This window comes from Phocoena sinus, chromosome 21 (assembly GCF_008692025.1).
Source record: "Phocoena sinus isolate mPhoSin1 chromosome 21, mPhoSin1.pri, whole genome shotgun sequence".
In the NCBI taxonomy this organism is placed as follows: domain Eukaryota; kingdom Metazoa; phylum Chordata; class Mammalia; order Artiodactyla; family Phocoenidae; genus Phocoena; species Phocoena sinus.
In genome coordinates this window covers 24,101,466-24,127,812 of record NC_045783.1, presented here as the reverse complement: position 1 = coordinate 24,127,812, position 26,347 = coordinate 24,101,466, and the positions used below count along the sequence as shown (strand labels likewise).

Sequence of the window (26,347 nt, the reverse complement as noted above, 5' to 3'; positions counted from 1 at the left end):
GGCAGAGGATCTGAATAGACATTCTCCAAAGAAGAGATACAGATGGCCAACAGATACATGAAAAGATGCTCAATATCACTAATCATCAGGGTGATGTAAATCAAAACCACAATGAAATATCACCTCACACCTGTCAGAATGGCTATTATCAAAAAGACAATAAATAACAAGTGTTGGCGAGGATATGGAGAAAAGGGAACCATCGTGAACTGTTGACGGAAATGTAAAGTGGTGAAGCCACCATGGAAAACAGTGTGATGTTTTCTCAAAGAATTAAAAATAGGACAACCCGGGCTTCCCTGGTGGCGCAGTGGTTGAGTCCGCCTGCTGATGCAGGGGACATGGGTTTGTGCCCCGGTCCAGGAAGATCCCACATGCCGTGGAGCAGCTGGGCCTGTGAGCCATGGCCGCTGAGCCTGCACGTCCAGAGCCTGTGCTCCACAACGGGAGAGGCCACAACAGTGAGGCCCGCGTACCACAAAAAAAAAATAAATAAAATAAAAAAATAGGACAACCCTATGATCCATCAATTCCACTTCTGCGTATTTTTTCAAAGAAAACAAAAACACTAATTTGAAAAGATATATGCACCCCTAAGTTCATTGCAGCCTTATTCACAATAACCAAGATAAGGAAGCAACCTAAGTGCTCATGGACAGATGAATGGATTAAAAAAATATATACAATGGAATATTACCCAGCCATAAAAAAGAATGAAATCTTGCCATTTGCAATAACATGGATGGATCTGGAGGGTACTGTGCTATGTGAAATAAGTCAGGCAGAGAAAGACAAATATTGTATGATTTCACTTTTATGTGGAATCTAAAAAACAAAACAAATGAACAAACGAAGCAGAAACAGTCATATACATGGAGAAGAAACGGGTGGCTGCCAGAGTGGGAGGGGATGGGGAGATGAGCGAGATAGGTGAGGGAGATTTAGAGGCATAAACTTCCAGTTACAAAATAAATAAGTCATGGGTATGAAATGTACGGTGTAAAAAAAAAAGTAATTACAGAAATCATAATACATATTTAGATCCAGAATAGGTATATTAATGTTATTTCTAAAGCTTTTTTATGATCTCCCCCACCCATATTCTTTGAAAATACATTGGTAAAAAATTAGAGATCAAAAGGGTGAAAGAGCTAATCAGTGCATGTGTGATTTCTCTCTAGACGTGTCTTCTAAGGTAGTAGCCCATTTTCCAACAAAGCAGACTTGCTGTTTCCCTTGGAAAGATTCCTTCCTCTTGTTGTAAAATTTGCTTTTTGTTAATCTCACATTCAGTCATAATTATTGTTGTCTGTCTTTTCAGTGTTTATTCGTTGCCTCAATATTAAACAATGAAACTGCAATTTAGTAATCTTTATTTAATTCCTTTTCTCATATTATATTTATCCTTCTTATAAATGACTGAAATTATTTTCATATATGCGTCATGAGAAATACATTTCATTGAGCAACCTAGATGTGCAAGCTTCTTTATGTATTACTATTTCCTGTACAGACTTCGCAGATCGTCTGTAAACAATCTATAAAAGTACTTCTATAAAAGTACCATTTCCACCTTCCTTCTAACATAATAGCTCTTGACCTGTAACCTTAAAATAACAGAGTTGTAATATCAGTGAGTTACTTATGAGACATGAATACATTTCCTATAAATTACACTTTAGGAAAAAATGCAGAGGGAGGGACTTCCCTGGTGGCTCAGTGGCTAAGAATCCGCCTGCCAATGCAGGGGACACGGGTTTGAGTCCTGGTCTGGGAAGATCCCACATGCCATAGAGCAACTAAGCCTGTGCACCACAACTACTGAGCCTGCGCTCTAGAGCCCGCGAGCCGCAACTACTGAAGCCCGCGTGCCTAGACCCTGTGCTCCGCAACAAGAGAAACCACCGCAATAAGAAGCCCACGCACCGCAATGAAGAGTAGCCCCCGCTCGCCGCAACTAGAGAAAAGCCGGCGTGCAGTAACGAAGACCCAATGCAGCCAAAAAATTTTAAAATAAATAAATGAATAAAATATTAAAGGATCTAGAACAGTGTGTGGCATTTGCATCATGTAAATATTTAAAAAAACGCAGAGGGAGACAGGCTACAATTTTTTTTTTTTTTTTTTTTTTGCGGTACACGGGCCTCTCACCGCTGCGGCCTCTCCCGCTGCAGAGCACAGGCTCCGGATGCCCAGGCCCAGCGGCCATGGCCCACAGGCCCAGCCGCTCCACGGCATGTGGGATCCTCCTGGACCGGGGCACGAACCCGGGTCCCCTGCACCGGCAGGCGGACTACCAACCACGATGCCACCAGGAAAGCCCAGAGGCGACAATTTTTTAAATGAAATAAGTGATGTTCAATATTTTCTCCTTCAAAAAATACCATTAAAAAAAAATCTTGGATCTTGTATTTTCACCATAGGACAATATCTTTGATGGTTTCTTTCCAGTAATGGTTAAGAGAATAGGCTTCAGAGTCAGGCCTCCAGGATTTGAATCCCAGCTCCGCCATTCACCAGCTGTGTAATCTAATACAAGTTATTAAGTCATTTACTCTCTTTGAGCCTTAGTCTATTTACAAAATGGGGGTAATGATAGTATTTATTTCTTGGGTTGAGGAGGGGTAACAGAAAGCTCTTAGCATCGTGCCTAATAAAGTTCTTAAGGACAGTGCTTAGTTCAATCTATACTAATCGTTGGCTTATTATTTTGACAAATATTTCAGTGTCTTTGTGGAAATCATCTAAATTTGTATAGTGTTCAAAAGAAAAATTTAATGATGGAATTATTAAAATGTGAAATAATCCCTTGGGGCTCTGCTGTCCCTCACAAATCATGCTAGTTTATAATGACGTCATAAGACTGCACACTTGAATGATAACTTAGTCGATTTTCATTCTCAGCATTTAATATCCTGAAACTACCTCTTATTAACTACATTGACTAAATTTTTACTTTAGCTGATATTTCTTTGCTTGAAGAAGAGAAAGTTTAGATACAGTCTGAAGTCTTCAAGTGTTGGGGATATGGCTACCCGTTCCCCTTCCAACCTAAGTCAGAAGTTCAAAGAGGAAAAACATTTACATGAATGTAAAATATTATAGTCCCAAATAATACCTTATGAACCTTTGGTTTCAACGTATTGCATGGGATTCTGTATTTAATGAAAATGTTGATGAAAAGTTCTTTCCTCTGTTAAAACTAGCAGAGACGTAGACCTCCTTTCATCTTCTTTATGTTTGCTTTATGGCATCATTGTCCTTCCGTATCTCCTGATTCAAGACTTGTCATCTTTGACTCATACCCTGTCAATTTCACTTCCTTATGTCTGTCCAATCTGTTTCTTCCTGCCTGTTCTCAATACTGCCACCTATTACCTTTGCCTCCTACACTGCCAGTTTCACCATTTCCAATCCATTTCATCTATTTCCAGGGAAAGATGCCCTGAGAAATCTCCAGAGACTCCTTATTGCCTCTGGAGTAATGTCTAAACACCTTACCCTGGCTACTAGCAAGGCTTTCCAGGACTCCACCCACCTCCCATTATCCCCTTTAAGTTGTCGACAGTTCAGCTGGTCGGCACTGCTCCGCTTACTTCCTCCAGTTACTGCTAGCTCATTTCCTCCACTGTAAGCTATTCTTGTTTGACAAGCCTGTCTCCTTTTTGTCAGCCTTCCTACTTCGTGCGAAGAAACTGACTCTCAGAGGGATTAAGTGACTATGACAGCACCTGTGGGGGGATATGAAACCAAGTTTCTCTGACTCAGACTCTTTACTCCTAGATACTTGTGCATATTTCTTAAGAACAAGGATATTCTCTTATTTAGCCACAGTACAATTCTCAAACTCAGGAAATTTAACATTGATGTAGTATCATTATATGTTATACAGGCCATACTCAAATTTCACCAATCATCCTTTATAGGAAGATTTCCCCATGCAGAATCCCATTCAGGATCAAACCTTGCCTTTCATTCTCATAATTCTTCAATCTTCTTTAACCTGGAATAGTTCCTTAGCCTCGTTTTTTTTTTTTAAGTTTTAAAAAATTTATTTATTTATTCTTGGCTGTGTTGGGTCTTCGTTGCTGCGTGCGGGGTTTCTCTAGTTGCCGCGAGCAGGGGCTACTCTTTGTTGTAGTGCGCAGGCTTCTCACTGTGGTGGCTTCTCTTGTTGCGGAGCACTGGCTCTAGGCGTGCAGGCTTCAGTAGTTGTGGCTTGCGGGCTCTAGAGCTCAGGCTCAGTAGTTGTGGCGCACGGGCTTAGCTGCTCCACAGTACATGGGATCTTCCTGGGCCAGGGCTCGAACCCGTGTCCCCCGAATTGGCAGGCGGATTCTTAACCACTGCACCACCAGGGAAGTTGAAGCCTTGTTTTCTTTTCAAGGCATTGACAGCTTTTAAGGAGTACAGGCCAGTTATTTGAAAATTTCCCTCAATGTGGCTTTTTCTGAGTGTTACCTCACGAACAGACTCAGGTTATGGATTTTTAGCAGGAATATTACGTAAGTGAAGTTGTATACTTCTTACTGCATCGCATCACCAGGCACACGATGACAGCTGTCTCATTCCCAGCAATATTCACCTTTGACCACGTGGATAAGGTGGTGTGTGGCCCACTGTAAAGCCACCATTTCCCCCTTTGTGATCAATAAGCAATCTGTGGGGACATAGTCTGACTGTAAACAACCTTTTCCTCATCAAACTTTCACCCAGTGGTTTTAACATTCACTGATGTTTAATGACAGTGATCACTATGATAGTTGTAAAGTGATTTTTCTAACTCTTGTTTAGTCTACATTTATTACATGGCAGCCTAGTGGAAGGAGGATCTTTCCCTTTTTCCCCTCTATTACTTTTTAATCAGGAAAACAAAACAAACAAAAAACCTAAAAAAATAACTGGATACCATTCTAACTGGCATATGGTTGGTCCCCCTTCCCCTTCAGCGAGCTGGGCCTAGCTTCTGAGACCCGGACCTTTACTCCTTTGCCTCCAGTGCTCACAGCCTTGTGGGTGATGGGCGTCAGCCACACAAACTGACTGACTTACTATTTTGTTGTGCAATTGGTTGCTCCAGATATTCTAAAATGACACCCCAGTCTCTACAGCTTGGGAGGAAAATGCTTTTGTGTCTCCATCTCTACGCTATCTTTATGCTTCATCTGTGGAACACAAAAACATTTGTTCCAAAGCCTCCCAAATTAAATGTGCTGAAAGCCGGGGTGGGGGGTGTTTAAAATGTAGATTGCTGGGGTCCTGCTCCAGAGGGTCCGATTTAGTAGATCTGGGTTAGGGCCCAGGGATCAGGTGGTCTGCGGATCAAACCTTGAGAAACATCACCCTCAAAATGATGGTGGGCAGGTCTCCCTTCCAGGAGAAGTCGGCGCCACTGGCAACTCCCAAAGGGCCCGCTCAGAAAAGGCTGGGGGAACAAAAGGGGGCGTTCATCCTTCCTCGCCCCATCAGCCTTCAGAAACCTACATTCGGCTGATGCCACTCGGGCGCGGGGACCCAGATGCTGGGGTGAAGACGGAAGCGGAGAGTTCCCAGAAGAGAGACCCTCCCTTGGAGCAGGGCGGGCTGGCTCGCGCACAGCCGGACGGAGTGGGGCGACTCCCCCTGCCCCGGTCCGGCCAAGCCGTGTAGCCCCATCGCCAGCCCGCCCCGCACGCCGCCGCGCGCCGGCTGAGTGCTTAGTCACCGTGAGACTGCGCCGGCCCCCGCGCGCCCTCCTCCTTCCCCGGGCCCGCCCACGGGCCGCACCCCCGCGGCGCGCACTTCCGCGTGCATGGCCCTGCCGGCCCGGACTCTGAGCGCGAGCGAGGGGCTCGGCTGGAGGCAGGCGGCGCGCACTTTCTCCGGCTACGCGCCACCTTGGGCCCGGGCTGCCTGCACCTTCTCCCGCGCCATGGCGTTTAGGCACGGGCCGCAGTCTTCGTGCCCGCCGCCCGCCGCAGGCGTCGCGGCCTGCTACGACTACCTGGTGATCGGGGGCGGCTCGGGCGGGCTGGCCAGCGCGCGCCGGGCGGCCGAGCTGGGCGCCCGGGCCGCCGTGGTGGAGAGCCACAAGCTGGGCGGCACTTGCGTGAGTACCCGCTCGCTCCCGGCGCTTCTCTTCATGCCTGGGTTCCTGCAGCGCCGCGTCCCGCCGTCCCGCTTTGTCTCAGCCTCTCTCTGCAGGAACAGCCTGTGCCCTTGCCTAGTGCGACCTCCCCGACTCCCTGAGGATGGGCCCCCAGCTCTGCGCTGTCCGCTTTCCCACGCGGGTCGGAGTTAGGATCCCAGCGGGGTTTGATGAGACAAGTGTAAAGGGGCTTTTCCGCGGACCCCGAAGCTGAGCCTGCGTCTGTTCCAGCGCAGGTATCATAATAACGCTGGCCGGAGATGGTGAAATCTAACATAACTTTCCTGCATCGTCACTCCTTAAGGTGGAAGGGTTCCATGCTCGATCTCATCACCAGATCCATGGAACGTAAAACTGCATCTAGAATAGTTGCAGCTGGTCTGAGTCTCTGTGGGGAGAGGGGAAGGGAGGATGGAGCCCGTGTCACTGAATTAGGATCCCGGTCGTCTCCCTTCAGTTTCAAGGGCAGAATTTACAGCAGCGGTTGTCACTGTTGGCTGCACGTTGGAATCACCTGAGGAGTTGAAAAAATTCTGCTGCCTGGGTGCAGCCTCAGCTTTGGGTGATTCTTAATTGCAGCCAAGGTTGAGAATCACCAACTACAGTTGACATTGATGTAGGATTTATCGTTAAAAGACTTTACAGACCTTTTGTTTTGTTTTGGAGGGATTTTAAAACTACCTACCCCCAAAAGAGGGTTGTAAATCCTGCGATTCAGGAACTATTGCTTTAAAAAATAAGTTTAGTTCCCAAGTTATTGGTGTGGGCTCTTCTGTCACAAGACTTGGGCGAGGTACTTGCTGTTAGTATTAAAATGTTGTATCCGAGTGTAACCTGGGCTTGGGCATGGAGTTCTCGAAGTTCCTTTGGAGAGGGATGCTTAAATTACACTACACTGGGAACTCCTTAAGGGCAGAAATGGGTTCATATGTTTGCAAACTCTCATCGCCTTAACAAAGAGCTTGCTCAATAACCGTATGTGAATGAAACTCAAAGTTAACAGCTGTGAAAGGGCTGTCTCCAGTGTCCCGTGCTCACTTTTTAAGTTCAAAACGGAAGTGGGAACGAGGAAAGGAAAAATCCCTGTTAATTATCAACTTGCACCTTGACACGTTAGTCTAGACAGACTCTTAGGAGAAGTCTGGCTCTGCAGAAAGCAGATGGAGGGGTGCCACTAAGAGGCCCCCCGGGCAACTGGTGACAACACTTGATAACTGCTCATCTTTGTCCCTCTCTACTTTTCTGTTTTCCTCCTTCGCCATGTGTGTTATAATCAGCTTGTGGCAGCCTTCATCGTTGCCTGGTTCCACTGGTATTGATCAAGGAGGGGCTGACCCCATTTTTAGGTTCCTGTTTAGAAACGTGAATGCTTTAAGAGATCAACTACTTCCGAGAGCAAGTAAAGGACAGCTTAGGAGTCGACTGCTTCTTTATGGAGTGCCTGGCCTTGCTTATCTCATTATGCTGCAGCAACTTTTATTTTTTAGTAAGCATTGATCTCTTGGGGTAAATCCCCTATTTAATATTTTTATTTCATTCCATGTGGGCTCTTCTCAAACTGCCTTTTGGTTTTGAATTCAAGGAAGGATGTAGTATGCCTTAGAATATCAGAGAAGAGAAAACCAACTGATAAGACCTGCTTAGATTTGTCTCAGTATTCTAGTTATCTGGGTTATCCACAGATGCATTAATAAACTTCTTAGTGCAGTGATTTCCAAACAGGTGTTAGGGAAAATTGAGGCGTTCTGAAGCACATTTCACTTGTTGCTGTCTTCACTTCTCCTCTAATGTAAGTGCTAAGTATTTGATCGCGGCTGGTTGAGATAAAAGGGTAGATACCAACATTTGTAAGACAAAGGTCCCTTCCCTCAAGGAATTTGCGATAAGGTGGGGGGAAGCAAAATGTAGACAGTCAACCCCAGAGTGAGGGGGTCTATGTTAATTGCTGTTACGGTAGTTGAGAGAAGAGTGTAATTATCACTTCTGCTTGGGCACATTGGATAGTTTTGGGATGGAGATAGTATCCTTGTGAACTTGAACTGGATGAATATCATTTTTTGACAGGGTAGGTCAGGGGCAGAGGCACAGAAGCAAGGTATGTTGTGTAATCAAATTTGACTGGAGGGCTTCCCTGGTGGCACAGTGGTTGAGAGTCCGCCTGCCGATGCAGGGGACGTGGGTTCGTGACCCGGTCCGGGAGGATCCCACGTACCGCGGAGCGGCTGGGCCCGTGAGCCATGGCCGCTGAGCCTGCGCGTCCGGAGCCTGTGCTCCGCAGCGGGAGAGGCCAACAGCGGTGAGAGGCCCGCGTACCGCAAAAAAAAAAAAAAAAAAAAAAAAATTGAGTGGAGCAGAGGGCGTCTCCTATAAAGCTGATGGTTAGGTGGTAGTAAAAAGGTAGAGTTTCTGGAAGCACAGTGAACTGTGGAAGGGTTCTGAGCGGGAGAGTGACACGATAAAAGTGGCTTTGTACTGGAGATACTATTGAGAAATGTCCCTTGGGAAAGTCAGAAGTTTCTTTACTGTTGACTCTCCAACCAGGTTTTTTTTTTTTTCTAAATGTTAATTAATGCATGTTAATTCTAAAGCTTGGTAAAATTTTTAAGTTGCTGTGGATACAAGTTTTTGTTTTCAGCCTTCCTCCATGAAAATTTAGACTCATGGACTGATGGAGTTGGAAGTGACTTTGGAGATCTACTAATCCAGTCTGACAATAGTTGTTTTTTGTTTGTTTGTTTTTTTAATAGGAAGCACTTACATAAGCTTGCTGACTTAATTTTTTTTAGAGTAATGACCATTAAAAATTTCTTCTATCACTATAATTTTTATCAAGAATGATTTTTTGATTAAAAGTAGGAAGCTTATAATTTCAAGTAAGGGATAGCCCTTTATTTATTTAACTCTTTTTTTTTTGTGGGGGGTGGCTGCCACGCAGCTTGCAGGATCTTAGTTCCTCCACCAGGATCAAACCCGTGTCCCCTGCAGTGGAAGCAGAGAGTCCTAACCACTGGACTGCCAGGGAAGTCCTGACTGTCCTTTAAATTGAATACTTTTAGCTTTATAAAAACGGAGCATGGGCCCCATTGCTTTCATTTCATTAAGGATCCAACTAACACAAATCCTTATAGGAATTTAGAAGCATTGTTCCAGCCCTGGACCCTCATTTTTACCAAGGAGCAAATTGAATGTCAATTAAAATGTGGTTGAAAACAAACCAAGTGTAGAATAACCTATGGAATTAGCATAGGTTATTAGCTGTGCTAATTAGCAGCCACACCATGGCTTCTGTGTAATTGTGTGGAGTAATTTATGATTTGATGAACATTTTTAAGCATTCTTCTCAGCTACAGGGGAGGAACCTTCCTACTTCTGCCTCTTAGGAAACAGTCATTATTTACTTTAAAAGCACTTATCTACTAGGTGGGTCTCCACTTCAGAGCTCCTGATCTAGTAGGTCTGGAGTGAAGCCCCAGCACGTGTATTTTTAAAGAGCCCCATTCTGATTCTGGTGTACCTGAGCCCAACTCAGCGCCGGGGGTTTCATGGGGAGCAGGAACTGTGTGAAGACTTTAACCCTATGGAAGCATTAGAATGAATCTGGAGAACCCTGCACAGTTGTGGACATCAGATGGTAATGAGTTTGGGCCTAGAGTCATTCGTTTCCTGGTTTCATAATTTCATGCTTCTGGAGTAAGAGCCTTCCATGGGGGTCTGTATGGTGTGACTGTTTGCCTTGATCTCCTGACTCCTCAGTTTTCCTTTTCCGGAATGCTTTTTTTTTTTCCTCTTCTGTGATACAATGGAGTAGGTCCCTTCCGAGCAAACAGGTATTTTCAAGATGAGTGACCTGTGTTGGTGTACCTGAGAGTTCACTTTTCTTTGAGGGAGTTTATCACTTTAAACTGTTAAGAAACTCAGGTATGAAATGACTTTGCTCTGTATTGTGTTAGGGGAGGAAAAACTTTCTCTCTTCCCATTTATGTTCAGTAGCTGGGGCCTGCAAATTAAACAGAAAATGGACAGATTATGGGAGAGAAGGTTTATTTCATATGCACACATGAGTGTCACAGAAAAGAAGTGAGGAAAAAAAGGAACTCTTAGGCCTGGGAGCTTAATGCCAACTTAACAAAGGGTGACAAATTGTGGAAAAGTGACTAGACAGAGGAAAGGGGGCTTGGGCTTCTAGAGGCGGTAAATTGTGGGAAGGTAAATATATGGGGGGAAACTAATGGAAGATAAGGGTTACTTTAGTAAGGTTTTTTTGTGCAAATTCATCTCAGTGCTACCTTTCCATCTCCAGTGATAAGGGTTTTTCTGCTGCTGGTACAGGATAAGGGTGGGAAACACCTTCATAAAGGGAAATTTAAGCTTTGCTTTTAGGTAGAAGGGGGAGAGCAGAGTTCCTCCTGTGTCTGCTGTTTCTTAATTGTCTTTACCTCAAAATAATTTTTATGTCAAAGGAGCATGTTTTGGGGTGGCATATTCTGATCCCCTCAAGTTCAGAGTGAAATAAGCAATGAGAGCAGTACTGCTACTAAACTTCTGATGGGTAAACTAGGTCAAGAGGCAGGTGTAGCTCTAATAACATTCCACTCTTTTTTTTTTTTTTTTGGCCACATCGCGTGCAGCATGTGGGATCTTAGTTCCCCGACCAGGGATCAAACCTGCGCTCCATGCAGTGGAAGCATGGAGTCTTAAGCACTGGACTGCCAGGGAAGTCTCCAACATGATTCCACTCTTTTTTTTTTTTTTAATTTTTGGCTGTGTTGGGTCTTCGTTGCTGCACGCGGGCTTTCTCTAGTTGTGGTGAGCGGGGGCTACTCTTTGTTGCGGTGCGCAGGCTTCTCATTGCAGTGGCTTCTCTTATTGTGGAGCACGGGCTCTAGGCACGCGGGCTTCAGTAGTTGTGGCACGTGGGCTCAGTAGTTGTGGCTCATGGTCTCTAGAGTGCAGGCTCAGTAGTTGTGGCGTACGGGCTTAGTTGCTCTGTGGCATGTGGGATCTTCCCGGACCAGGGCTCGAACCCGTGTCCCCTGCCTTGGCAGGCAGATTCGTAACCACTGCACCACAAGGGAAGGCCCAGATTCCACTCTTAAATTACTCTTTATTTTTCTGGATCAGGCAAAAATTATAATAGTACTAGGTTAGGCATTAAAGAAGGGAAACTGAAAGAAATCATGTTTTTCTAGGATTCAATTAAAAATAATCTTTTAGTGCCTACTGCGATTAAGTAATTTCTGAGAGCAGAAAAATACATGAGTTAATTTTCAAGTTCAGTTTTTGGGAGTCTCCAAAAAGGCAAATATAGGCATAACTCCTAGCACTTTGCAGGTTCTGCTTTTTTTTTTTTTTACAAACTGCAGGTTTGCAGCAACCCTGCGGTGAGCACATCTGTTGGCACCATTTTTCCAACAGTATTTGCTCATTCATGTCTCTTTGTCACATTTTTGTAATTCTCGCAATATTTCAAACTTTTTATTAATTAATTTATTTTGGCTGTGTTGGGTCTTCATTTCTGTGCGAGGGCTTTCTCCAGTTGCGGCAAGCGGGGGCCCCTCTTCATCGCGGTGTGCAGGCCTCTCACTATTGCGGCCTCTTGTGGCAGAGCACAGGCTCCAGACGCACAGGCTCAGTAGTTGTGGCTCACGGGCCCAGTTGCTCCACGCCATGTGGGATCTTCCCAGACCAGAGCTTGAACCCGTGTCCCCTGCATTGGCAGGCGGAGTCTTAACCGCTGCACCACCAGGGAAGTCCCTAAACATAACTTTTATATGCACTGGGAAACCAAAAAAATTGTGTGACTCCTACGATATTCACTTTATTTCGGTGGTCTGGAACCGAATCTGCAATATCTCCAAGGTCTGCTGGTACAGTGCTTCTCATGATCAAGTGCAAACCAAGAAGAAATGCACAGATGGTCCAAAGCCAAGGTGAGTTAGAGCCTTCTGGGAGCTTTGTCTCTGCTATTCAGGGCGGTTCAGTTCTCTGCCCATGTAGATACGGGAAGAGTCAGGTTGAGGAAAAAGTTATTTCTGACTTACTATTCCCTTTGCCCCAGGCCTGTAGGAGCATGTGTTCCAGTGTTCTTTCTGACTGTACTGATTCTGTGGCAAAGACTGACCCACTTCTTGTGGTATAGGCATACAGTTCTTACTAATAAGGACTGGTCACCAGACAAAACCTTTTTTTTCTAAGTTGCAGTATAATTGACATGTAACATTGTATTACTTTGAGGTGTATACATAATAATTCGATATTTGTATATATTGGGAAATGATCACCACCTTAAATGTAGTTAACATCTGCCACCATACATAGTTACGAGTTTTTCTTGTGATGAGAACTTTTAAGATCTACCCTCTTAGCAGCTTTTATGGACAGCTACATGTAAAAGAATGAAATTAGAACACTTCCTAATACCATACACAAAAATAAACTCAAAATGGATTAAAGACCTAAATGTAGGACGAGACACTATAAAACTCTTAGGGGAAAACGTAGGAAAAACACTCTTTGACATAAACCACAGCAAGATCTTTTTTGACCCACTTCCTAGAGTAACGGAAATAAAAACAAAAATAAACAAATAGGACTTAATTAAACTTAAAAGCTTTTGCACAGCAAAGGAAACCATAAACAAGACAAAAAGACAACCCTCAAAATGGGAGAAAATATTTGCAAATGAGCCAACAGACAAAGGATTAATCTCCAAAATATACAAACAGCTCATCATCAAAAAAATAAACAATCCAGTGAAAAAATGGGCAGAAGACCTAAATAGACATTTCACCAAGGAAGACATACAGATGGCCAAGAGGCGCATGAAAAGATGCTCAACATCACTTATTATTAGAGAAATGCAAATCAGAACTACAATGAGGTATCACCTCACACTATCAGAATGGATACTATCAAAAAATCTAGAAACAATAAATATTAGAAAGGGTGTGGTGAAAAGGGAACCTTCCTGCACTATTGGTGGGAATGTAAATTGATACAGCCACTATGGAAAACACTACGGAGGTTCCTTAAAAAACTAAAAATAGAACTACCATACGACCCAGCAATCCCGCTACTGGGCATATACCCTGAGAAAACCATAATTCAAACAGAGTCATGTACCAAAATGTTCATTGCAGCACTATTTACAATAGCCAGGACATGGAACCAACCTAAATGTCCATCAACAGATGAATGGATAAAGCAGATGTGGTACATATATATAATGGAATACTACTCAGCTGTAAAAAGAAACGAAATTGAGTTATTTGTAGCGAGGTGCATGGATCTAGAGTCTGTCATACAGAGTGAAGTAAGTCAGAAAGAGAAAAACAAATACCGTATTCTAACACATATATATGGAATCTAAAAAAAAAACTGGTACTGATGAACCTCGTTGCAGAGCAGGAATAAAGATGTAGACATAGAGAATGGACTTGAGGACACGAGGTGGGAGGGGGAAGCTGGGACCAAGTGAGAGTAGCATCGACATATATACACTACCGAATGTAAAATAGTTGGATAGTGGGAAGCAGCGGCATAGCACAGGGAGATTGGCTCGGTTGCTTTGCGATGACCTGGAGGGGTGGGTAAGGGAGGGTGGGAGGGAGGGTTAAGAGGGAGGGGATGTGGGGACATATGTATGCATATGGCTGATTCACTTTGGTGTGCAACAGAAACTAATGCAGTATTGTGAAGCAATTATACTCCAATAAAAATCTATTAAAAAAATAGTGACAAGCCGTGTAAACTGCAAAGTATTGATATAATGATCTTCTTTTGTTAAGTGAACATTTTTGCTTGCACATAAAGTATTTTTATGAATGTGAATCTTTATTATTGAAATTTAGTGTCTTATTTATTCATTTTAAAATTTTTATATCATTTAAAAAAATTACTTTCCATTTACAGTTATTACAACATATTGACTCTATTCCCCATGTTGTACAATACATCCTTGAGCCTATCTTACACCCAATAGTTTGTACCTCCCACTTCCCTCCCCCTATGGTCCCCCTCTCTCCCTCCCCACTGGTAACTACTAGTTTGTTCTCTGTACCTATGAGTCTGCTTCTTTTTTGTTGTACTCATTAGTTTGTTGTAATTCTTAGATTCCACATAGAAGTGATGTCATTCAATAAAATATACATCTATGGACTACAGTGTTATTAACAATATATTGTCACCATGCTGTACGTTACATCCCCGTGACTTGTTTTTTGTTTTTTGGGCGGTACGCGGGCCTCTCACTGTTGTGGCTTCTCCCGTTGCGGAGCACAGGCTCCGGACGCACAGGCTCAGCGGCCATGGCTCACGGGCCCAGCCGCTCCGCGGCATGTGGGATCTTCCCGGACTGGGGCACGAACCCGCGTCCCCTGCATCGGCAGGCGGACTCTCAACCACTGCGCCACCAGGGAAGCCCAAGTTGTTTGTTTTATAACTGGAAGTTTGTACCTAGCAAAAGCCTTCTTGATCATTAATGTCACAGTGAGCTGTGCTGTACACACCAGTTGGAGAGGCCAGCAGGAGGAGCGGGGGCTTTGGAAGAGGCCTGAGAAACAGGCCACTTGGTGGGTTGTTTGTATTCATCTAGGCCGAAAACAACTACTCAGCGACATGTAAATCAGCAACTAACTTGGAGGTGATAGCGTGTACTTTGGTATTATAGTGTCTGTATCCCCAGTAGGCTGAACATGCTTTTCTTCTTTTTTTTTTTTAACGGTAAGAATACTTAACTCGAAATCTACCCTGTTAACAAATTTTGAAGCATACAGTACAGTATCGTTGACTGTAGGTACAACGTTGTACAGCAGATCTCTAGAACTTACTCATCCTGCTTACCTGAGATTTGGGGCCCATTGATTAGTAAATCCCCATTGCCCTCTCCCACTCCCTACCCCCCCAGTCCCTGGCAACCACTGTTCCACTGTTTGAGCCTATGAATTTGACTATTTTAGATACCTCATGTAAGTAGAATCACGTAATATCTGTCTTTCTGTGACTAGCTTATTTCACTTATATTAGTATGCTGTTCCAAGGTTGAACATGCATTTTTAAATATTTTTTGACAGTGTAATGGTTTTATTCATAAAGTTCAATATAGTATTTTAAGGCAATGTCGTTTGGTGTTAAAACATCCTTTCTTATATGAAATGAGCATGATAGTAAAGAGTTGTATGTTTTAAAGTAGGTATTAGCAAGTAAAAAGTTGATAGCCTGTGTCAGTCTGGTGATATTTTGTTCATAAATCGAAAAGTCTGAACAAAGATGAGCAGACAAGAGTGGATGTCGTTTATGGGTTTGACTTGGAAGGAGAATGGTGCTGGGGAACTGAGATTATCGTTATTGTAATGATTGTCGTGATTTTCATTCCTTTTGTTCCTCATAAACAAGGAGCAGCATTAAGTAAGGACTGTTTTCAGAAATGTTTGGGGATTACAGAACCAAGTTCACCTGAATGTGCTAAACCACATATATTTCATGTACTACAGCAGCTTCAAAAATGTTTTTCATTTTCTTCTCAGTAATACTGGCTCATTGTAAAAAGTTAATATAGAAGTGAAAGTCCCTTCTATTTGAACGTGAATTTTTAAATGGACATTTACTAAAAGGAGATCTCAGTTTAAGGAGCCCTGCCATTAGTTCCTTCAGTGTTAACAAGGATCCCTCAAAACCAGAAAAGAATCCTAATTTGTTTCCTGGGTTGAGAGTTTCATAAAATGCGGCACGCCTGTGTTCATAAATGCCAAAGAAAGGAGTGATCAGAAAGGGTAGGGTTAGTTCAAGCAGGCAAATCCTATTATTGAAATTTGTCTTTTGATTTACCTTATTTTTTTTTGAATTTTATTTTATTTATTTTTTTATACAGCAGGTTCGTATTAGTTACCCATTTTATACATATGAGTGTATATATGTGATTTACCTTACTGATTGTTTAATCTTTTGCATCAGTCTTAGTAATACTGCTTTGCCGTCTGCCTCAGGACCCACTAAATCTGCAGGGCCAGAAAAGGAAAGACTTCCTCTTGATCCCTCAGAGTTCCTGTTTCTTTGCGAAAGGTACCTTGAACAAGTAGCAGCAGAGAATTTTTCTGGTAGAGTGGAATTAAAGGAATTTTACAGAAATTCTAATGACCTTCCGCGTTTGTAAGTGGATTTCAAACAGTCATAATTAGTAACCATTTATTCAGTGGGTGTTACAACATGAGATATTAAATAGGATATGGGATCCCAGATCCTTTTTCTTTTGAGGGGGGGAAGCAAGAGATTTGGGGCCAGATATCACTCAGTGGGTGTCAGGTGGTAGAGGAAACTGACACTCCAGAGCTGTGTCAGAACTGACACTCTTGTAGCTGTGTCTGGGTCTCCCCGGTTGCCCCAGAGTAAGAGTTCATTGAAGTTTGATCCCTGGGACTGGAGATTTCACATTCATCTAAAGTTCTGCTGAAATAAGAATTGAACCAAAATAATTTTAGTTCTAACATTTGAATACCTCTTGTATCAGTTCATTTTCTTGCTTTAGATTCTGCCTTACACAGAATACTTTCTCCTTCTTTCTTTCTTTGTCCCTCTCTTTCTCCCTTCCTTCCTTTCTTTCTCTTTCTTTCTTTCTTTCTCTCTCTCTCTCTTTCTTTCTCTCTCCCTCCTTTCTTCTCTCTCTCTCTCTCCCCTTCCTTGCTCCCTCCCTCTTTCTTTCTCTCTTTTTCAAGGTAGATGCCTTACTGGGCTAACCTTTATCTGAAATTTGAAGGTAAAGACATGGATGTTGAATGTTTAATACGTGCCAGCGTGTGATATTGGATTTATAATAAGAAATATGTATTTGGTCTTTGTACCCATTTCTAGCACAGAGTTCCTGGAACCCTTGGAATTTACTACATGCTGAGGGGTAAGGGTGTCTGGATATTGAACCACACCTGAGTTTGTGTTAATGAGGTGTCTTCTGGAAAGAACATCAAATGGGGGCTGGTTGGTAGAGGAGCCAGCCATGTGATAGAGGGTTGGAACGTCAGCCTTAACCCCCTGCCCTTGGCAAGGCGAGGACAGGGTCTGGAGGTTGACCGTCACCAGTGGCCAATGATTTAGTCAGCCGTGCCTATGTAACAAAGCCTTCATAGAAAACCGAAAGGACAGAGTTCAGAGAGCTTCTGGGTTGGTGAGCACATGGGGTTTTGAGAGGACACGGAAGCTCCACACCCCTTCCCAGGTACCTTGCCCTGTACATCTCTTCCATTGGGCTGTTCCTGAGTTACATTATAACTTTTTATAATAAACTGGTAATCTAGTAAGTAAAATGTTTCATCACGTTTCTCTGAGTTCTGTGAGCCACTCTAGCACATTAATCAAACCCAAGAAAGGGGAAGGGGTCTTTGGAACCTTGGGTCTATAGCCGGTCGTTCAGAAGCACAGCTGACAGCCTGGACTTGTGGTTGGTGACTGAAGTAGGGGCGGGGGGGATAGGACAGTCTTGTAGGACTGAGCCCTTCACCTTTGGGATCTAATGCTGTCTCCAGGTAGATTGTGTCAGAATTGAGTTAATTGCTTGATTGTGTGGAGAAATAAAACACACATCAGAGTTAGTGTCAGAATTGTGAAAGGACATGGGCAAGTGGTGTCCAGACAGCATCTCGCTTGATAACTGTTGGTGTAAAGCTGATAAAAACAGGGGTCTTTATCTGTTCTGGTCAGCAATTCTGAGCCCCTAGAAGAGTGTCTTGCACAATCTGAAAGAATGTTGATGAACCAATGCTGTTTTGCTTAGTGAATGATGACTGGTCATCTTCTAAGTGCTCCTTCCTCATATCAGTCCTGAACTTGATAGGAACCATTAGGCAACTCTGTGATGGGGAACAGAAAGGGGGAAACCAGAGGAAGGAAGCTTCCTATTACTTAAGCACAGGTGACATTCTTGACAGGTGAGGTTGTAAATTAACCAGTGACATGCACAGCATGCGGTTTTTACTTATCTGGGCAGAATTGAAGGTAGGAGGGCCAGCCCTAGGGAAGTGGAGAGCCTCTGAATTTTGCCACAGGTGTCATCAGACTCCTCACATGTTCTGTCCCTGTTTGGAGAGGCCCCCGTCCTCACTGTGAGCCGGTGCTGGCAGGCCCACGGAACGGAAGGATTCTAAGCACTAGATTGGAAGAGGGAGTTCTCAGAGACGGACCATCAGCTTGCAGAGGGAGGCAGAGCTGCAGGAGTCTCTCTGGCACTGGGTTGTCTCTGTTCCTATGGCTTATTGTTGGTGAGTGCCCACCTAGAGAATGCGGGCTCTGCAGGGGGATTTGCCAGGTGGAAAGCGTGGTATGCTGCAGGTCTTAGCTGTGTGCACTCCTGGGAGGTCAGAGCCCTGACAACCCGTGACCCTAGTGCCCCATTCTGGAAGGCAAGCTTTCTTTGCCATCTGTTGATCTGTTTCTGAAAGGGAGCCGGCCACCGGGGAATTCACCTCCTCTGTTTGCCATACGGCTTTTGTACCCATGGGGAGCTGGCAGACTGCAGGAATAATTCAGAGGGGTCAGTGGCATCATCACACCGATCATGAGTTAGAAGAGAGTAATTTACATACATTATCTCTGATCTTCGCAAAATCTCTGGAATGTAAGTATTATCATTCCTATTCTGTGGAACGGGAAACTGAGCTCAGAGGGGTTTAGAAAGCTACCCACCAACTTCCAGGAAGTGAAGGATTCAAACTCTTGTCTGTCTGACTCTACGCCCGAGCTCTCTTTCTGACAACCTAAAGCAACCTCAGCTGGAGAGCGAGACGGAGGCTTGAACAGGACTGCACAGAGCTCTCCACCCCGGCTTCCCCAGCTTTGTAGGTAACCAATTGTTCTTTTCTTCCCTTCCAAGTCAGAGAGGCATCTGATAATCAGTTGTGTTGCGCCGAAGTGTTCGAGGTTTCTGAAACCGTCGGAAACCCTGGAGGCCTATCACTAGGAGCTGCCAAAATAGGAGGAGTGCTTCAAGGTCAAGGGCTTCCATTCAGCCATAGCCCCCGGACCCAAAGTGTGCCGTGCTGGAATACAGATTCTCCAGCCCCCGAAGCTCACAATTTTCTACCACCTTCTTCCTCTGATTTCTGGCCGAAGACTTGGCAATTTTAGGGAATGTGGCTGATTCTGCTGCTGTCTCTTGAGCCAGCATCTTGGATAGGCTGAGCACCTCTCCCAGGTCAGGACCGTGGGCTCCATGGGAGCAGGGACCATATCCACTGAGTGCTCTGCTTTGCATAATGCCTGGCAGCAGTGAGCACTTCATCAGTACTTCTGAGTGAATGAATGGTCGCAAGTTAAAAAGTTCAGAAACTTCTAAAAAATTAACGTTAGTCATACACTTGGCACCAGACCTGTGTTCTTTGGACACCAAGAGAGCCCGCCTCTTTCCTTATGGTCATGATCAGCAGAGCTTACAGGCACCTGACATGTTATGTCTAGAAGGCATTTGTTTCCATATAAAAGAAAAATAATTGTATTATAAAAACATATTGAAAATAGACAAGAGAGATCAAAGAATCACCCATCTAAATTCCACTACCCAGATAAAATCATTTTGGTTTATTTCTTGGTCTAAATGAATTATACAGTAATGAATGATATTATAAAAAGTATTTAGAGTGAAATATGAAAGTTTTCTTCCTCCCCAGAGATGACTGCTGTTAAGAACATGGAATATTTGCTCAAACTGTTTAAATGTATGTGTACATTTGCAATTATATGTAATGCAGGTTGGAACATGCAGAACAAATTGTTCTGCAGCTTTCTTTTTGTCACCTAATATCCTAAGAACACCTTCTGTAACAGTAAATAGAAATCTACTGTGTCCTTTTAAATGGCTGCAGAGTATTCCATAGGCTCAGTGTACAATAATTTCCCTGTAATAATGCTTCCGTACTGTTGGGTAGTTAACTTGTGTCCAGTTATTCACTGTGACAGCACTACAGGGAACATCCTTATACATGTATCTTTGGATGCTTGAACATAACATGTGACTCTTTCTGTGTAATAAATTCCTAAATTTAGAATTGCTAAGTTCTAATGGTATGTGCAGTTTTAATCAGTCTTACTCTTTAAAAAAATATTTTTTAATTGTGTAAGTTTGACATGTAACATTGTGTAAGGTTAAGGCGTACAGTGTGTTACTCTGATTCATTTATAGGTTGTAATATGATCGCCCATGTAGCGATATTTATCATCTTACATAATTACAGTACAATGTCATTGTCTAAATTCTAATTAGTGTTACTCTTAACCACAATTTTTTTCCAAGTTATTTTAGGATGTGATCAAAAGGAAAAAACAGATGTAAACAAAAATGTGTGTATAAACATGTACATCACAGTTTACAAGGACTGTTGCAAGGAATTTTTTTCTAGTCTAAGGGGTATGAATAGTTACTTTCTTAAACAACTGTCTAATTTTTACGTGAAATCTTACAACTATTTGTGTTTTCCTTTGTGTGTAGGCTGCCAGAAGGCTGAGTCAAGTTTGTGTCTATCTCTAACAAGTGTATAAGCATGGAGATAGATCAATAGCTAGCTGGCTAGATAATAGCATGGATGAACTTGACTGCTTGATTCATCAGTTGTCCTTTGATCTTGAAAAATAATGTAGTTTTTCCACTAGAGATTTTCTCAAAGGGGACATTCTGGGTGTTTTACCCAGCCTAGGCCATGGTAAGTTTCCCAGAAATCCTTTAGGACAATTGCTCAAATGGTTCAGTTGCCTTTATTCAGCTGGTGGGTCCTCTCACCTCCGTGCTGCTGTTTCTCTCTGCTTTGTTCCTTTGGACCTGTGCAAGCTCAGGCTTTGGCCACCTCCTGACCTATTACCATCCCTGCAGAGCATCCCCCTCCCCCGGAAATGGAATTGTCCTCCCTCCCTCCATTCTTCCCTTTCCCTCCTCTCCCCTTCCCCTCCTCCTCGTCTTCTCAACTGCTTTTTTTTTTTTTTTTTTTTTTTGCGGTACGCGGGCCTCTCACTGTTGTGGCCTCTCCCGCTGCGGAGCACAGGCTCCGGACGCGCAGCCGCTCAGCGGCATATGGGATCCTCCGGGACTGGGGCACGAACCCGTGTGCCCTCCATCGGCAGGCGGACTCTCAACCACTGCGCCACCAGGGAAGCCCTCAACTGCTTTTCTTGAGAAAATACTCATAAGTAAAATTCTCTGCCTCCTCATACAAGGAAAGTAATGTTCCTATGTTTTCCAACTCTAATAGAAAAAAGGAGGTAGCTGTAGAGTGTGACTTAGAACTCAAGGAAGTCTCCTAGATTGATGCTTGGAATTCATCTCCTGCATGTTTGTTTGATGGTTTGAGTTTAATAATCTTAAAATATGTGCTTTTTTTTTTTTCTAGGTGAATGTTGGATGTGTACCCAAAAAGGTAGAACTTTTACTTCTCCTTCCTTCCACACTCCTTTGACATATTTGGTAAATCATGATCAGAGTAAGGGTGTTTTCAAATGTGCCAGTTAAAATTCTTGCTGCAAAAAATAACTGAGAAAGCTACTAAAAGGGCTTAAACAATAGGATAGTTTTTTTTTTAATTTACTTAATTAACTTATTTGGCTGCATTGGGTCTTCGTTTCTGTGTGAGAGCTTTCTCTAGTTGCGGCAAGCGGGGGCCACTCTTCATCGCGGTGCGTGGGCCTCTCACTATTGCGGCCTCTCTTGTTGCAGAGCACAGAATCCAGATGCGCAGGCTCAGTAGTTGTGGCTCACGGGCCCAGTTGCTCCGCGGCATGTGGGATCTTCCCAGACCAGGGCTCGAACCTGTGTCCCCTGCGTTGGCAGTCAGATTCTCAACCGCTGCGCCACCAGGGAAGCTCAATAGGATAGTTTTTATTTGTATTTTTAAATGTCATTTATTAAGAAGCCTGGAGGAAGAAATAAAGAGGCCTGGAGATAGGCAGCTTCTGAGATTGGCTTAGCACTTAAGGATATCTGAAAGAACCCTGGCTTCTCTCCATCTTTCCGCTCTGGTATCCTAGGTGTATGGTCAATGGTAACCCCTGCCCCCTCATGGCCACAGGATGGCTCGTGGAGCTCCAGGCAGGGTGTCCTCACCCAGCACTGCCCCTGCAGATTGCTTTAGATTCTCCTGGCTAGGATGAGCTACCCCTGCAGGGGAGAATGGGCAAGTGAGTGGCATTTTCAGCCAGGAAGAAAGGAGGAAGGGGCTGCTGGAGAGATAACCACAGAAATACTAGCTCCTGGATACTAACTGCATCATATATACAAAGGAAATTCATCCTGGCCATGAACCTTGTGGTTAAGTTCCCATAGTGACAAAGTCCCTGTGGGAACACAGAGGGGAGATAACCGGGAATGGAACACAGTGTCTGGTCTCAAGCTTCTGATGGTCTAGAAGGAACAAAGACCAACAAAATGTTTATAGTCATGGTGTAAAAGAAAAGCACTGTCCATATGCAGGGGATAACTTTTTCTCAATAGAAGATCCAGCCAGGAAATAAAAAAGTTTATACCCCACTGTAAGCCCAAGTGCTGATATGACCAAGACCAAGTAGATGATGGTGGCAGATGGATGGATGTCCCTCCTACATGTGGCTCTGGTTAACTACATGGAACCTGGGTGACTTTGCACGGAGTGAGGTGTTTGCCTCAAGCCATCTGGTCTTTCACCTGCTCCAGGGCATCTCTGAATCAATTTTTCCCAGAGAGACAAGAATAGTTTTTCTCCTGGAAAGACGTGTCAAGATTGTCATGGGTTTTTTGTTTTATTTTGATGTTAGTAGTTTTTGTTTTTAAACAGAAATCTATTTCCCTATAAATTATCCAAGTTAAAATCATATAGCCTGTGACGTTGGGTATCTCCTGGCCACTCTAAAATTGCATTTCTCAAGTTGCTTGAATGATGTTTCTGAGGACAGTATTTGGGTACCATTGTGGTAAGCAGTTGATAGAATTGCACCTCAGTTAAAAGAATCCAGCACAGTCATCAATTTATTCTTCTTTAGGCATAAAGGGAGGAAGGTACAAAGAAGGAATCAAAGGCTTGTCAAAAGTCGTGGGACTTCCCTGGTGGCGCAGTGGTTAAGAATCCGCCTGCCAATGCAGGGGACACGGGTTCGAGCCCCGGTCCGGGAAGATCCCACATGCCACAGAGCAACTAAGCCCGTGTGTTACAACTACTGAGCCTGCGCTCTAGAGCCCCCAAGCCACAGCTACTGAGCCCATGTGCCATGACTACTGAAGCCCGCACGCCCAGAGCCTGTGCTCCTCAACAAGAGAAGGCACTGCAGTGAGAAGCCCGCGCACAGCAACGAAGACCCAAGACAGCCAAAAATAAATAAATAAAAGTCATGTCTCTGTCGTGTCTGACAAAGAAGATGGTAGTTTGTCATCTAGAGTTCTGGATGCCAGTTTCAATTCAGTTCTCATGATGATCAGTTGGTTTACAGATTATAGGCTACATCCCACAGGAGACGCAGCTAACCTTTGAGTTCCACATGTCTGATTACATATATCCTTACAGGGACACGTTTGTAGTTAATAGGAATCCATTTTCTTAAAGTTTCCAGCGCTCAATTTGATCTAATAGTTTCCTTCTAAATCTTAAAGTTACAGGTGCAATTCTATTTCTTAAATTGAGCACAGAAGGCAAGGCTTAAAGAAATTTGAAACTTAAAATGAATGTAAGCAGTAGTAAATTTGAATGGAAGAACTGTGAGACATATAATATTCTGCTTTTACAGAGTATATAAACTGTGGAATTCAACAGTAGAATTAATTTCCCCCAACATTTCAGAAGTCTCACTATGAAATCTATCTGGTCATATTTCTGAAGTTTCTCTTTTAAAATGTTTAGTTTTGTTTGTAAGTTAGAGGTCAGTATCTTTATCTACTATTATATAGTTACCTTTCTGTAGAAAAAAATTTCTCTTTTTTCTCTGGACTCATGCACTACTGTCTTGGGTACTTTTTTTTATAGGTAATGTGGAACACAGCTGTCCACTCGGAATTCATGCATGACCACGTTGATTATGGCTTTCAAAGCTGTGAGGGTAAATTCAGCTGGCGGTAAGTGTAAACGCTGAGAGGGCTCTGTTTACAAACGTACATTTTTTCTTTCATAGTGAAGTAAGCCATAAATTTTTTGAGGGTGTATTATTGTGGCAAAATGTATATAACATAAACTTTTGGAGGTAAAGGATATGTTTTTGGCATTGATTGCAGTGATGACTTACTTGTGCATATACTTATCTCTAAACTCATCAAGTTGATACATTAAATATGTACAGCTTTTTGTATGTCAGTCATACATCAATAAAGTGGTTTTAAAATACACAACACAACATGAAAGGTTCATTTTAGCCCTTTTAAAGTTGTCAGTTCAGTGGCATTAGGTATATTTATATGTGCAACCATCACCAACATCCATTTCCAGATTTCCACCATGCCAAACAGAAACAGTGTACCTGTTAAACAGTCTTCCCTTGCTCCAAACCCCTGGTATCTCTATTCTGTTTTCTGTCTCTATGAATGTGACTATTCTAGGTACCTTATACAACATCTGTCCTTTTATGCCTGGCATATTTCACTTAGCGTAGCACTTTTAGAATTCGTCCATGCTGTGGTATGTGTCAGAATTTCATTGCTTTTTAAGGCTGAATGCTGTTCCCTAATATTTGTATACCACACTTTGTTTCTTTATTCATCCTTCAATGGACTCCTAGGCTTTTTGCATCTCTCGTCTATTGTGAATAATGATGCTATGAATATTGGTCTACAAGTCCCTGTTTTCAGTTGTTTTGGGACTATCCCTAGAAGTGGAATTGCTGGGTCATATGGCAATTTATATTTAACTATTTTTGAAGTTTTATACCTTTTATTTATTTTTTTATTGAGGTATAGTTGATATACAATATTATGTACGTTTCAGATGTACAACATAGTGATTCACACCTTTTAAAGGTTTTACTCCATTTAGAGTTATTACAAAACATTGGCTATATTTCCTGTGCTGTCCAATATATTTTTGTAGCTTATTTATTTTATACGTAATAGTTTGTACCTCTTAATCCCCCCTGTTTAACTTCTAAAGGAACTGCCATAAACTTTTTTTTTTTTTTTTTTGGCCATGCCTTGCGGCATGCAGGATCTTAGTTCCCAACCAGGGATCGAACCTGAGCCCCCTGCAGTGGAAGCATGGAGTCCTAACCACTGGACCACCAGGGGATTCCCTGCCATGAACTTTTCTAGCCATAAATTTTTAAAAAAATTTTAGCATATTCATTCATTTATTGAGGAAATAATGAGTGGCCACCATATACTAGGCACTGTGCCAAAGCAGCTCTCCTTGCCTTCTTTGCAGAAAGAAATTTACGAACCTTGCGTGCCAGGTGAACATTCTCCATAGAGTAGAATAAGGGTTCTGCACATACGGAACGCAGACGGACACAGGGGAAGGTGTGCCTGCCTTTAGAGACACTCACTCCCAGGGCTCTTATGGACAGTCTGATTCTCTGCTCCGAGGTGTTCAGGGTCAGAGGCCCTAGTTACGACTGAAAGAGGAGGGTCCAGATCCTCAGTACTGACTCCGGTTTCATTGCAGGGTTATAAAGGAAAAGCGGGATGCCTACGTGAGCCGCCTAAACACCATCTATCAGAATAATCTAATCAAGGTGAGCGTGCCAAGTTTTGAACTTTGAGAAGAAGCTGTTCTCTGCCGGAGAACCAAATCTGACCAGACATAGCCTTTACATTTATCTCTTGTTTCTTTTCTTTCTTTTGTGATTACTGGTTTTGATATTGACCTGTAAGAATGTAAGTCGGACTCGGTAGGCCAGTCTCATTTCTATTTCTACGGAAAGTGGGACGTATGTGCCTAAGTCGGCGAATCAGGTCTCACCTGATGCCTGCCTGCACCTGTCTGACCCTCCACTCAGTTCCAGAAACCAAGCACATAAGAGCCTGATTATGTAACAATGTGCCAGTTTATGGATTAAAATCAGGACCATTATCTGGCTGGAAACCTGCCATAGTTCGTCTGCTGAGAACACCCTCGTCCTTGGTGGCTAAATCTACTCAGGACACCATGTTATGGTTCAGAAGGACGTTTTGGGGAATGAAGTCCAATCAGGAAAATTGGGCAAAGGTGTGTTTGCCTTCAGCAAATGTATGTTGTCCTTTGCTCTGCTGAGGCTTTTCCCACCCTCATGCTTTGATGTCATTCCTGTTCCACTGGACTGTACTGA

At 43.3% G+C, this 26,347-nt stretch overlaps 1 protein-coding gene across 1 annotated transcript in view; it reads left to right on the top strand.

Moving 5' to 3' along the window:
- The first annotated feature begins 5,772 nt into the window (after positions 1 to 5,772).
- GSR (glutathione-disulfide reductase) overlaps positions 5,773 to 26,347 on the top strand; it is a 42,561-nt gene continuing 21,986 nt past the window's right edge. Inside the window, exons 1-4 of the mRNA XM_032618331.1 lie at positions 5,773 to 6,088; positions 21,487 to 21,513; positions 24,082 to 24,170; positions 25,705 to 25,774. Of these exons, the coding sequence (XP_032474222.1) occupies positions 5,792 to 6,088; positions 21,487 to 21,513; positions 24,082 to 24,170; positions 25,705 to 25,774 (483 nt within the window). The 5' untranslated portion in view covers positions 5,773 to 5,791. The remainder of the gene's footprint in view (positions 6,089 to 21,486; positions 21,514 to 24,081; positions 24,171 to 25,704; positions 25,775 to 26,347) is intronic.